The sequence below is a fragment of the Trichechus manatus genome, unplaced genomic scaffold, assembly GCF_000243295.1.
Source record: "Trichechus manatus latirostris isolate Lorelei unplaced genomic scaffold, TriManLat1.0 scaffold00179, whole genome shotgun sequence".
Lineage (NCBI taxonomy): Eukaryota > Metazoa > Chordata > Mammalia > Sirenia > Trichechidae > Trichechus > Trichechus manatus.
The window spans coordinates 1,112,871-1,127,773 of record NW_004444115.1 but is presented as its reverse complement, the minus strand read 5'-3'; the positions used below and the strand labels follow the sequence as shown (position 1 = coordinate 1,127,773).

Genomic DNA, 14,903 nt, shown 5'->3' with positions numbered 1-14,903 from the left:
TGTCACTGAACTGTGTCTGCAGAAATTTTCGAAATGGTGTATCTTTGGCTATGTGTATTTTCACCACAAAAAAAAGAGGTTGAGAAGTTAGAGGGTTGATATGTTGTGGGGTCGTTAACCAATGTCATAAAACAACATGTGTACCTCTGTTTCATGAGAAACTATTTGTTCTGTAAGCCTTTACCTGAAGTATAATAAAAAATAAAATAAAAAAAAAGAAGTTCTCCTTGTCAAAGACAAAAAAAAGAACCAAAAAACTGACATTATTCAGGCTATTGCAGTAGACAGAGCACCCAAGATCTAACCATCTTGGCAGGGTAGTTTTGCCTTAGATTTTTATAGGGAGAAACACAGAATGACACACAGTTGGGATTATTTTGCAAACATGTTAAGTTTCAATTGTTCAGCTGAACAAAAAAGTTTATCTTTGTGTCCAGCTAGTTTCAAGGACACAAACAGTTCTAATCTCAGTTATTTATTCATGAGACAAAAAAGGGGGAGTTCAAGGGTCTGTGTCTAGCCTTTCTAGCTGGTTCAGGCAAAAGTGGAAACGCTTGTTTGACTTTATCACAGGTAAACAAGGGAGTCATCTGTGAGTCTTACGGGAGTCATAAAAAAGTTGGACAGCGAGTTTTATCAAAGTCATATGGGCAAGGGTGGTTCTTCACAGTAAACCCCTTCCGGGAATACAAAAGGGTACAAAGGATTTCTTAACCGTCAGTTTTACCAGAGCCCCAGGCTCAGGAAAAGTTTAACCTCCTTAGGGTTTCATCAAGTGATCTTTCTGGAAGCAAATATCCGTACTTTCTCTTTTTGGCCAAGTGGCTCGTAAAATACAAACGAAGACTTTTTAAAAAAAAAAAAGAAAGAAAGAAAAGGTCGAAAAATGCCTACAAAGGCGGCACTTTCGATCGCGCCAGTTAACTACCGCCATCATCTCACTAGGCTTTGAACTACCTTTCCAGAGAGCAATGCGCCACTTACTCCACGTACTGAGGGCTCGCGAGAGCCAAGAGCCTCGCGGCATGACGGGAGCCGTAGTTAAGTGGCAGTATGACGGAAAATTTCGCAGGTCTTTGTTGTGGTACAGTGGTTAACAGCTTGGCTGCTAAGCAAAAAGGTCAACAGTTAGACTCCACCAGCTGCTCCTTGGGAACCCTATGGGGGCAGTTCTACCCTGTCCTATAGGGTCGCTACGAGTCGGAATCGACTCGATAGCAACGAGTTCGTTTTAATGGATCATTGTTCGAGAGTGACTCAGGAGTGCCTCAAATAAAGGGCGGAGACAAAACCAAGAAAATAATATTATCATCTCCACGGAGGACACACCAGGATACTCCCGGGACAAGGTATTTAACCAAAGCCTGCGAGCCCCTTCACTTTTCCCAGCATTCTCCTTTCCGGCCAGGCCTTGCGTCATTGCCGCTTCGTCTTCTCATTGGCCAGTTGGCGGGTGGCGGCGCCTGCGCGCTGCATTCTTTTGAGGGTCGCGGGTAGACGCCATTTTGGTCCCAGAGGTGCTTCTGGGAAGTAGAGCGCTGACCCGCGCGCATATCCGTTTCCCGGTCGGAGCGTTCGCCTGTCGCTACTGCTGCTGTCTTGCTCAGAGGTCCCCCAAACCCTTTGGTCGGGCGGAAGGGTCAGGGCACCGGGCCGCGCCACCGAGGAACACACCGCGGGAAGGAGGGGACGGGGGCGGTGCGGGGCGCGGACACTCCCCGCTGAGAGCCTGCCCGCCATGGATTCGGAATATTATTGTGGCGACCAGTCAGGTAGGGCAGGGGCCTGGGGGTCAGAGTTAGGGGGCGGAGCGGGTAGTTCGCGGGTCCTGCCCTCCCCCCGCCGCGGAGGTAACGGGGTGGGTAGCCGCGGAGATGTTTCCTCCTCTGACCCGGCCCGCAGCGGACTGTGAGGTGCAACGGGAAGAGTCCGCCTGCTGGCTGCAGTCCCCGAAGTTAGAACCTTGGAGAGGGGATTCTAGAGTCAAAGCCGTCTTCTGGATCAACTAAGGTTTTTGCTGAAATTAGGAAGCCACTTTCATTTATTAAGCTTCTGTGTGCGAAGCGCTAAGAAAGCAGAGATCTCTCCGGTTAGGGGATTTTTTAGGAGTTGAGTGTTTCCGAGATGCCAAGGAAGCTTTTCGATGGGGGCGAGGATCCCACCTAGACTTTTATTAAGTTGTTGCTCTTGTGTGCCCTCAAGTCGAGTGCTAGTTTAATCTCTCCTGCAAGACTGGCTACCAGTAAAGAAAAAAAAAAAGTAGGACCCTTGTTTAAGTTGCATAAATATTTTAGAATAAGGAGTGTACCCCTGGCATTTACTTATTGGCGATTTTGGTGCCTTTTCTTAACCTTGAGATCTTTCCTCTTTGTCCTCACCAAAGTTACACCCCCCCCCCCCACACACACACTTCTTTTCTCTTTATTCAGTAAATCCTTCTGAGCCCCATTCTGTGCTAGCACTGTGTTAGGGACTGGAGATACAAAGATGAATAAATCAGGGCCTAGTATGGTGCTGAAACGTTACGTATGTGTCCTACAGGTTTACAGGGGCTTCCAGTGGAGGTGCTTATTTCCATTGGGTGTTCTGTATCAAAAGTGCTTAAATAATTGTTTAAAAGTAAAACGCTTTTGAGTTCACTTCGTTTCCTTGTACATGCCAGTGAATGGTAATGACAGCAAAATGCTTTTCCAGGGGTGCCCTGCTGTTTTGCTTCAGACGTTTTTTAATGCTTTCAAAATAGTTTTTCAATCATTTGTTTTTAAATTACTTTATAAAAAATCATGTGTAACACATGTACATAGATTAAGTGCTAAAGGACATAACAAAAAATAGTGCCTGACTTACCCCCTCCAGCGACTTTCCATTCTTTGTATTTACCTTCATATTCCTAATTTATGCTATCTCTTGCTGCATAATTTTTAGGTATTCTATACTAATGTCCTATTATGGTATGACAGTATTTTGCCTTCTGTGTGGTCTCTTCCATCTTCCGTTGCATATGGTTTTTCCTTAAATTTCAAACTTATATTCTTTACTTTTTAGCCAAGTAGCTCATAGTATGATAGTGATTCCATTCTTATACAACTTTTTGGTTTTCCTGGAGTTGACTGCTCTATTTTTATGTGTTTATTTTGATCAGACCTCTGACTGAGACTTCCCATATTCTCCAGCCCTTGAATTCTTCTCAATACAATTACTTTGTATTTTAAAAGTCTTAGTTAATGTTAGGTAGCAATTCATATTTATCAATCATTTTATATTGTTATATGCTTTACTTTAATGGGTTTACAGTATTTCCAGACTGGAATTCCTTGTGTTCTTCATTCATAAATAACCTAATGAGCATTATGTATCAGACAGTGTTCTGAGCTCCAGGGACTCAGAATTTTGAACCAAAATCCCTGCTCTCATGGCACTTTTATTAAGTGAGGAAATATCCAAATTAAAATAACTTGATAAATCACAAAACGCATTAGGGAGTGGTAAGTGTTGGGGAGAGAAGTACTCAGTTTTAACAAAGTTGAAGTAGCTTGATTTAGTTAGATAAATAGCACATTATTATTTAGAGGTGGTTGACTTGGTCTTTAGTTATGTTTCTTAAGCTTTGCCTTTCTTTTATGGTATCTTTCCTGCCATATATGTCACTATACATGTTATTGTTGATAATGAGTATTGTACTGTTGCTCAGAATATTAGCATCGTTAGTTATATCTTGTCGGTGGTAATATTTGCTCATATTTTTCTTGATTCAATGTGTTTATTTTAGCTGTAGATGTCATCTCAGTGGGTTTTTGTTTTATCTTTAAGCAGATGATGGTGGTGCTACCCCAGTACAGGATGAACGGGATTCAGGGTCAGACGTTGAGGATGCTGTAAATGAGCAGCACTCTGGATCAGACACTGGAAGTGTAGAACGTCATTCAGAGGTATTGTTTAAACAACATCTTGGGGGAGGCTTTTCCCATGTATTCTATGAGAGCTGTTTTATTCAGGAGTTGTAGAGACCCTGTCACAGAGTTTAGGCTTCCAACCCTAGGAACAGAAGAGTATAAATTAGTAGAGAACTGCATTGAAAAGGAATAAATAGATATGATCTGATTACTTACAAAATCACAGGGAAAGAAAGTTCTGGTTGGGTCTCATTTCACATATTAGGCTGTTTTCAGCAGTGCATGTCAATTCAAGAAATAGGCCAGGCCTTTGATACGTGACTAGGCTTCCCCATACCCAAAGTGATATCTGATTTGAGCATTTGCAATTCTGAAAAATACCAATTGAAAATGATGTGACTGGATGGCAACTAACCACACTTATTAAAATTTATATCGGGATTTAGGGTTTTCACTTTGAACTGTTACAATATATATAATGGGGGACAATGAATAAAGGAAGACCGAAGAATAATTGATGCCTTTGAATTATGGTGTTGGTGAAGAAAATTGAATATACCATGGACTGCCAGAAGGATGAAGAAATCTGTCTTGGAAGAAGTATAGCCAGAAAGCTCCTTATAGGTGGGATAGCGAGACTTCATCTCACTCACTTACTTTGGACACATTATCAGGAGGGACCGATCCCTAGAGAAGGACATCATGAAATAGATGGTCAGCGAAAAAGAAGATGACCTTCAACAAGATGGATTGACACAGTGGGTGCAGCAGTGGGCTCAGACATACCTAGTATCGTGAGGATGGCACAGGACCGGGCAGCATTTCATTCTGTTGTACATGGGATTACTCTGAGTTGGAACCAACTTGACAGCACCTAACAACAACAACAGAAATGTAATTTTAAAAACTATTTTTGTTTATAATGCAAAGACATATTGGATCTTTGTACAGTATTTCAGCATATTTCACGTAATACATAAATATTTAAAAACTAATTAATTTCCCTCCCAGATAATAAAGTGACTACTGCACAATGTTAACAAAATAAAATTGGGGCACTTTTCGATAAGCCATCCATAAGTCTTTGGTAGAAGCAAACTGAAACACCTAAGAAAGTAAAGATGACCAAACTTTCTTTTAAGGAGTTTATATGTTATATATTACCCTCGATTACACATGCACAGAAAATTGTCCAATTTTAAGTAGTAGATACAGTTCTTAGAGATTATATCACTGATTGTGTCCTTTGATGTGTCATTAGTATTTTCACACATCCTACAGATACTTATTGAGCATGTGCTATGTGTTAGTATAAGTTAGTGGCATCTGACCTCGTCTGCGTCCACAAGGAGGGATGAGAATCAAGATCATTCCAAAACTGATTCCTATGAAGTGGAGCTCAGACGTACCTCCTCCTTCCAACTTTCTTACCGTTTCTGATACTTCTCTCTACTTCTCCAGTGGGTTCAGTAATTTGTTGCAGTGTCCACACAGAACTCACACGCCGTACTCACAATTAGGTGGTTTATTGGGAAAGTAATAGGTTACAACTTATGGTCAGGATCAGTGGAAATAATAGGATACAACTCAGGAGACAGGATACAGTTTGTCAGTCAGGACGGTTTCCAACCAAGACAACTTTCCGCTTCTGGGCCGTGCCTGCAGGCAGTTTGCCTTTCTCTTGGCCATGCCCACCACTGGACCTTCTCTCAGCCTCTGCCCTGCTTGGGCAAGTGTTACAGCTCATTAGTTCTGCCAGCAAGTGCCCGGAGGGACCCTACTCCACCAGCAAGCCTCTTGCCCGAAGACACTCAGCTCTCTCTTGGTCCATGGCTTGGCAAGCCTTCTTCATCCGCCTCGCACCAGTCTCCTGGTTCCTGCTGCTTGTACTGCTGCCACTTGTACTGCTCCACCATGTCTCACTGTCTTCAGTGTTATAGTGCTCTCTCCTGTGTCTAGGGGGTTCTTAGCACAGGGACCTCAGGTCTAAAGAATGTGTTCCACTCCAGGCTCTTCTTGATGATAATGAGGTCCCCTTCAACGTCTGTGGGATTGGCCCTTATGTAAGGAAACCCCTTTATGTTTCAAGGCATGGTCCTCCCACCAGGACCACTAACTGACCAATCCCCTTGGTAGGCCACAGTCACTTAATTTGCATAGTAATCTACCAATTCCCACAAGGTCACTTAATCCTATTGGGTGGTTTTACACACCTTGTTTGCTTATTAGACTGACCTATTCCTGCAAAGTATTTAAAATAGAGCAATCACCGGGCAGACTACAGCCAAATCAGTTATTTTTCGGCAGTTATAAACCCAAAGCCAGAAAGGCCATATATATAAGAAATCCATTACACTGTAGTCAGGCTCTTTTTCAGGCACTTTGGACATAACCAGTGACTAAAAAAGGAGTCTCCCACCTACTCACCCAGCATCACCAAAATCCTTCTCTTCTTGGATTTATTTTCCGGTGGTGGGAAAAAGACATTAAACAATATACATTTTTTTAAATTGTATTGTTTGTTAAAGGTAATTAATACTGTGAAGAGAGAAGAAAATTAGATCGGCATGAAGAGTGCCAGGGCAGAGGGCAAGTTTCAGTGTTAAATCAGGAGTTCCATGTAGGCCTTATTGAGAAAGTGACATTTGAGTGGAGGCTTGGCGGGAATGTGGGAATAGCCATGCAATATGAGGGGGAAGAATGTTCCAGGCAAAGATCTAAGGTGAGAGTGTGCATGATATCTTCAAGGAACACCAAGGAGGACAGTGTGGCTAGGGCAGAGTAAGAGAAGGTGAGTTTAGAGGTTAATTGGAGGTGGAGGAAAGGCTTATCTTTAGTTATTTTGATGGCACTCAGTTTTTTATGTGCTCTTAAAAATTCAGACAAGATTTTATTTAATATGTTAATTAACCATAGGTAGTAATTATTTAAGTCATGTGTGATTTTGTTTTGAATATATTCAAAATGAATAAGAGACTCCCAGGGTGAGAAGTGGATCATCTGTAGAGAAGATCTCTGATTGCTGTGATAGAAGAAAGAAGGGAATATGGAATTGTGTAAACGTCGTTACAGTACATTTAGTGTGTAATGGTGTAAGTTTCCACTTTGGTAGACAGCATTGACTCTGTCAGCTGAGAAGCCTTTAGGATGATCATCTGACAACTTCGGACTTTAGTTGTAAACATAAGCAAGCTTACCTTTAAGCATCTTCAACTACTTGAAGCTTACCTTTAAGCATACTTCAACTAATGAAACAAATGTGTGTATTGTAGAAAATTGGAAAATAAATAGATGTTTGAAGAAGAAAATTAAAATGAGCTTATTCCCACCACAGAAATGATTGTTAGATTTGACATTTTTTTCTCCTGCATTTTTACTCTCTCCTGTGTATATAAAGTATGTATATATTTTAAACTAACTTGAGATTTTACAATATACATTTTGCATCTACATAACTTTTTAAATTTCTTAGGATTGTTTTGTATTTTCCAAAGTCAGTAAACATTATCCCTAAGCATAATTTTTAACGTATGCATAATATTTTATAGTTTGGATGCACTATTATTTATTTAGTTATTCTCTAATTGCTGACATTTAGAGTGCTTAGCTGTTATAAATGAAGCTGCCTTGAATAATTTCTGGACATAAACATTTATCCTCATTTTTTATTGTTTTGTTAGAAATCTAGCAGAGGAATTAACTACTTTAAAGGGGCTAAAACATTTTAAGGCTTTCCATAGATATTCTCTAGGAAGACTGTCCTAATTTGCTAAACACTGGTAGTTTGAGATCCCCCACGCATCTGTCAGTTTGTCATACTGCAGGGGCTTGCATGTTGCTGTGATGCTGGAAGCTTTTCCTCAGGTGTTCAAGTACCAGCAGGGTCCCCCATGGCAGACAGGTTTCAGCTGAGCTTCCAGACTAAGACACACTAGGAAGAAGGATCTGGTGGTCTACTTTTGAAAAGAATTGGCCGGTGGAAACCTTGTGAATAACAGCAGAACACTGTCTGATACAGTGCTGAAAGATGAGCCCCTCAGGTTGGAAGGCACTCAAAAGACAACTAGGAAAGAGTTGGTCTCCTCAATGTAGAGTCAGCCTTAATGAGGTGGATGCAGTCAAGCTTTCAGGACATTCATTTGCTGATGTGGCATGACTCAAAATGAGAAGAAACAGCTGCAGACATCCATTAATAATCGGAATTGGTATGTACGAAGTATGAATCTAGGAAAATTGAAAATCGTCAAAAAATGAAATGGAACGCATAAACATGGGTACCCTAGGCATTAGTGAGCTGAAATGGACTGATATTGGCCATTTGGAATCAGACAATCATGATCTATTATGCCAGGAATGACAACTTGAAGAGGAATGGCGTTGCAGTCATTGTCAAAAAGAACATTTCAAGATCTATCCTGAAGTACAGAGCTGTCAGTGATAGGATACTATCTATATACCTACAAGGAAGACCAGTTTTAATAAGACTTTTATTCAAATTTATGCATCAACCACTAAGGCCAAAGATAAATTGAATATTTTTACCAACTTCTGCAGTCTGAAATTGATTCAACATGCAATCGGGATGCATTGATAATTACTGGTGATTGGAATGCGAAAATTGGAAACGAAGAAGGATCGGTAGTTGGAAAATGTGGCCTTGGTAATAGAAACAATATCGAAGATTGCATGATAGTATTCTGCAAGACCAACGACTTCTTCATTGCAGATCCTTTTTTTCAACAACAAACGGTGACTATACACGTGAACCTCACCAGGTGGAATGCACAGGAATCAAATCAACTACATCTGTGGAAAGAGATGGTGGAATAGCTCAGTATCAGTCAGAACAAGGCCAGGGACCGACTGTAGAACAGACCATTAGTTGCTCATATGCAAGTTCAAGTCGAAGCTGAAGAAAATTAGAACAAGTCCATGAGAGCCAAAGTATGACCTTGAGTACATTCCACCTAAATTTAGAGAGCATCTCAAAAATAGATTTCATGCATTGAACACTAATGACCAAAGACCAGACAAGTTGTAGGATAACATCAAGGACGTAATACGTGAAGAAAGCAAGAGGTTGTTAGATAGGAAAGAAATAAAAGACCAAAATGGATGTCAGAAGAGACTCTGAAACTTGCCCTTGAACACTTGAGTAGCTAAAGCAGAAGGAAGAAATGATGAAGTAAAGGAGCTGAACAGACGATTTCAAAGGGTGGCCCGAGAAAAACACAAAGTAAAGTATTACGATGGCATGTGCAAAGACCTGGAGCTAGAAAACCAAAAGGGAAGAACATGCTCGGCATTTCGCAAGCTGAAGGAACTGAAGAAAAAATACAAGCCTCGAGTTGCAATACTGAAGGATCCTCCGAGGAAAATATTAAATGACACAGGAATCATCAATAGAAGTTAGGAGGAATACACAGAGTCACTGTGCTAGAAAGAATTGGTTGACGTTCAGCCATTTCAGGAGGTAGCGTAAGATCACGAACCGATGGTATCGAAGGAAGAATTCCAAGCTTCACTGAAGGCATTGGCGAAAAACAAGACCCAGAAATTGACAGAATATAAATTGAGATGTTTCAGCAAACAGATGCAGCACTGGAAGTGCTCACTTGTCTATGCTAAGACATTTGGAAGACAGCTACCTGGCCAACCGACTGGAAGAGATCCATATTTATGCTTATTCCCAAGAAAGGTGATCCAAAATGCGGAAATTATCACACAGTATCATTAATATCACATGCAAGTGAAATTTTGCTGAAGATCATTCAAAAGTGGCTGCAGCAGTATATCAACAGGGTATTGCCAGAAATTCAAGCTGGATTCAGAAGAAGACATGGAACCAAGGATATCATTGCTTATGTCAGGTGGATCTTGGCTGAAAGCAGAGAATACCAGAAAGATGTTTACTTGTGTTTTATATGCAAAGGCATTCAACTGTGTATCATAACAAATTATGAATAACATTGTGAAGAATGGAAATTCCAGAACACTTAATTGTGCTCATGTGGAACCTGTACATAGATCAAGAGGCAGTCATTGGAACAGAACAAGGGTATACTGCATGGTTTAAGGTCAGGAAAGGTGTGTGTCAGGGTTGTATCTTCACCATACTTAATCTATAGTCTGGGCAAATAATCCAAGAAGCTGGACTATATGAACAAGAACGGCGTCAGGATTGGAAGAAGACTCATTAACAATCTGTGTTATGCAGAACGCGCATCCTTTCTTGCTGAAAGTAAAGAGGACTCGAAACATTTAGTAATGAAGATCAAAGACTGCAGCCTTCAGTATAGATTACACCTCAACATAAAGAAAACAAAAATCCTCACAACAGGACCAGAAAACAACATCATGATAAACAGAAAAGATTGAAGTTGTCAAGGAGTTCATTTTACTTGGATCCACAATCAGCATCCATGGAAGCAGTCCAGAAATCAAAAGACGCATCATGTTGGGCAAATCTGCTGCAAAAGACCTCTTTAAAGTGTTCAAAAGCAAAGATGTCACCTTGAAGACTAGGCTGCACCTGACCCAAGCCATGGTGTTTTCAGTCACCTTATATGCATATGAAAGCTGGGAGATTAATAAGGAAGACCGAAGAAGAATTGACGCCTTTGAATTGTGTTGGTGAAGAATATTGACTATACCACGGACTGCCAAAAGAATGAACAAATCTTTCTTGGAAGATGTTCAACCAGAGTGCTCCTCAGAAGCAGGTATGGCGAGACTACATCTTACGTACTTTAGTATGTTATCAGGAGGGACCAGTCCCTGGAGAAGATTTCATGCTTGGCAAAGTAGAGGGTCAGCGAAAAAGAGGAAAACCTTCAAGAGATGGATTGATACAGTGAGTGCAGCAGTGGGCCCAAGAATAACAACGATTGTGAGGTTAGTGCAGGACAGAGCAGTGTTTCGTTCTGTTGTACATAGGGTCGCTATGAGTGGGAACGAACTCAGTGGCATCTAACAACAGTAGTTGGAGAGTGCCAGTTGTACCCTTTTTAGCATTGAGTTCTATATTAACCTTTTTAAATTTTTGCCCTTTTGCCTGGTGAAAAGCACCTAAGAAGAAATTTTGGATTGTTTTCCTGTTAAAAATATTTTATAGAAGCTAATAGGGTATTGGAAGAGTACAGTTATGTTAAATGAAGCAGTGCAGTGTAAATTAATAGGTTCCTGTTGCTGCTTTAACAGTTTACCACAAGCTTTCTGGTTAAAGCAACCCACATTTATTATCTTACAGTTCTGGAGGTCAGAAGTCCAAACTGTATTTTTATGGAGCTAAAATTGAGGTGTTGGCAGGGCTAATTCCTTCTGGAGGCCCTAGGGGAGAGTTCATTTCCTTGCCTTTTCCAGGTTCTAGCAACTACCTGCATTCCTTGGCTCATGGCCCCTTCTTCCTACAGCTTAGCATCATGTTTCCAAATGCCCCCTTGGGTGAGTAGCTGAAACTACCCTTGGGTTGAGGACACTGAAATGGCAAGCATGGTAGGCTTATTAAAGGAAATGACATATTTAACAATACAGAAAATTTGTTTAGAATACTAGTAGAAGAATTATAGGAATGATGGTGTAGCTATTAAAATCATTTTCAAAGAATATTTAACAACATTGGAGAATTCAGCTTGTTACTTAAAAGATTTAGGTTTTTAAATTGTTGTGATCCTAGTTTAATTTTTTTTAAGTGAGTTCACACAGAGAAGATGCAGCGTACCAAAATGTAAATGGTGGTAATTTTCGGTCACTGGTCTTTGGGTGGGTGGTGATTTTAATTTTCGTTTTTATACTTTTCTGCATTTGCCTTATTTCTACAGTGCACATTATCTTCTATTTTTCATTTGTCTTTCTTACGTATTTTCTTAGTAAAACATTATAACTCTTAGGTATCGAATTGTCTTTTCTTGACAGATTGGAAGGGCATATGGGAACAACTTAGTTTCTTAAGTTGGGAAAAAAGATATTGAAGTTTAAACTTCAGTATTTCCTTCTCTATTCCAACTGTCCCTGCACCTCATGGGTGACAGGAGGTAGTCACCCTGTATTTCTGTGTCCCCAATTTTGCATATGGTTTCAAAATAAGGTATTAAACCTTTAAAATGGAATGCATTTCCCTAAATTTGTCATTATTGCTTTTTCGTATAATGTGTGTGATTGTTTACTATCCATGTCTTTCAGTAAACATTTTTTAAATGCTTACTATATGCTAGGCATAGCAGTATAAGCCTCAAACTCTGCAGTCTTTATAATTCAGATGAGTGAGGCTGGCCTGCAAACAGGTGCCTAGAGTACAATGTGCAGTTACATAAAGGACACATACAGAGTGCTGTGGGAGGGAGGTGAGCTAAATAGAAATGACATTTGAGCTGACTCTGAGGAATGAGTATGAAATTACCAAGTGAAAAAAGGGGTTGGGGGTGGTGGTAGTTCTAGGTAGGGGGACTAGCATGTACAAAGGCCTAGATTTGCACAGGAACTTGGTATATTTCGAGAATTTTTATGTATGTATTGTGGCTGGAGAATGGAGTAGCATAATAGAAGATGATACTGAAGAATGAAGTTTGGGCTAGATGATAATACTATTTTGTATTTGCACGGCTCTTTACAGTGAAAGGCAGTGTGGTGGGATGGCCAGAGTATGGTTTCAGATCCTAGCTTTGGCACTTAATTACTGTAGGGCCCTGAAAAAATTATTTCAAAATTATTTCATCTCTCTGAGCCTCAGCTATGCCATCTTGATAAAGGAGCTGAGAAGGTTATTGTGAGGGTTAAATAAAATATGTAACAGCTTTGAAAACTGTAATCCCCTTTATGTTGTTGTTGTGTGCTGTCGAGTTGATTCCAAGTCATAGCGACCCCATGTGACAGAGTAGAACTGCCGCATACTGTTTGTAGACTGTAAATCTTTACGGGAGCAGATCACGAGGTCTTTTTTCCTGCGGAGCCCTGGTGAGTTCGAACAGCCGACCTTTTGGTTAGCAGCTGAGCACTTAACAGTTGTGCCACCAGGGTGCCTTAATACCCTTTATACAAACCAGAATCAAAAAATCCATTGCCGTGGAGTCAATTCCAACTCATAGCAACCCTATAGGACAGAGTAGAACTGCCCCATAGGGTTTCCAAGGAGTGGATGTTGGATTTGAACTGCCATCTTTTGGTTAGCAGCTGAGCTGTTAACCACTGTACCACCAGGGCTTGGATACCTTTTTAGTACCTTACAATTATCCTGTGTGGTAACTAGGGTAGGTATTACTTCTTAGGGGGCTAGTTCAGAGTTAATTTTCATGAGATTTAGACTATACTATTTTAAAGCAAAAAAGGCTTGCCATGTGAAATAAGATTTTAATGTTCTTGAGCATTGGTTAGGTTTTAAAAAAATCTATAAGGAAATGCAGTGATAGGTTAATTACATATTTTAATTATCTGTTTTTAGGTTACTAAAATCTTTTTGCCTAGGTTGTTAAAAGGGAGGTAAACCTCAGTAGGATTTTCATAGATTTGTTTAGTATATGCACTTTGAGAACTCAGAATTGTCACACCTTTTTGTGGTTGGCAGATAGGGAAGAAGGGAAATGTAATTTGTGCACCATGTGGAGAGGCGGCTCTCAAATGTGACCTAGGTATAACTAGTTGCCAGTTCAATTTTTTTGTTTCACTAGAATATTCTCTTGAATAGCATGAACTTAACTATGTGCTTTTTGGTCAGCTTTCTGTTTCACGGAAAATATATTGAAGGAAATATGGCCAGACACCTATAGATTTCCACTACATAGAAAAGTCGAGTGTTTATTCCTTGGGAGGAAAATAGACTGGGGGCCTGTTGAGGAAGAGGTGACGTGGAAATGGAGCCTGGCTTTTCATTGTTTTCTGACTCTAGGCCAGCACAGTGCGCCCAGCCATCCACCTACCCTTGAAAATGGTGACTGTCTCATTAGTTCCAGCTGCACTTTGAACCGAATAAAGCTGGCAGTCTGCTGCAGTAACCTACTTGCTGTTGTTTGGATCTTACCACTGAGAGGTTATGCTGCTATAAGGAAAGTGTTCCTACAGGGAGTACATCAAAGTATCTAGAAGATTATTCTTGGCCAGTTGTTCTTGTTTACCCTATTTATTATCCATTCTTTTGATTCCATTTAGACTTTCTTTGAGGTAGATTTCAGCCTTTGTCTTTGATTCTGCCAAATCGAGGAGGAAAAAACACTGTTATTTGCCTTGGTTCTTTTCTGTTAATCGTTATTGTGTGCAGTTTCTTTTTCATTTTGGTGATTATATATCCACCAGACTTCCTTGGAAACCCCGTCGGGCAGTTCTACTCTGCCGTGTAGAGTCGTTATGAGTCAGAATCGACTCGACGACAGTGGGTTAATTTTTTTTTTGGTTCTTAAAGTAAAATACTTTTTTTAATGGTCTCTGACCTTAAGGTCAGGGTATTGTGAAGATACATGTGGGAACAAATACCTTTCAGTGATGTAGAAGTACAAGGTGCTACGGAGAATATGAAGGAGGGAATGGCTAACCAGTTCAGCCTTCACGGAGAATGTTTGTGAGCTGGATCTTGAAGGATAAATGGTTTGTAATTAATTAGTTATGAAGGACTTTGTTACTAGGCACTGTGTTAACTGCTGCTTTACATCCATTTAATCAACAACCCTTGAAGGTATAGGTACTGTTGCTAACTCCATCACAGGAGGACATTGAGACTTTGAAGAGTTAAGTAAATTTCCCTAGATCATACAGTGGAGAGTGGCAGAGCTGGGGTTTGGACCCCAGATCTTTCTAACTCCATTAACCATCACTTTGTGCTACACAAAGCAGGAAGTCCATTCTCCATAGAGAGAAAGATGGGAGAGGCTTCAGGAGTGGGGTTTTTTTTTATATTTTATTGTACTTCAGGTGAAGGCTTACATAACAGATAGTTTCTCATGTAACAGTAACACACATGCTGTTTTATGACATTGGTTAACAACCCCACAACATTTTAACCCTCTAAATTCTCAACTTTTCTTT

At 40.3% G+C, this 14,903-nt stretch overlaps 1 protein-coding gene across 3 annotated transcripts in view; it reads left to right on the top strand.

The window, feature by feature from the left end:
- Positions 1-1,374: 1,374 nt before the first annotated feature.
- Positions 1,375-14,903, top strand: part of IWS1 (interacts with SUPT6H, CTD assembly factor 1) — a 48,657-nt gene continuing 35,128 nt past the window's right edge. For 2 of the 3 annotated variants that reach the window (XR_002825715.1, XM_023741357.1), the window contains exons 1-2: positions 1,375-1,772; positions 3,811-3,929. Coding sequence is in view for 2 of the 3 variants with exons in the window: in XM_023741357.1 (XP_023597125.1) it covers positions 1,739-1,772; positions 3,811-3,929 (153 nt within the window). In the remaining variant the exon portion in view is untranslated. The remainder of the gene's footprint in view (positions 1,773-3,810; positions 3,930-14,903) is intronic. The other variant, XM_023741358.1, reaches the window with a different exon arrangement.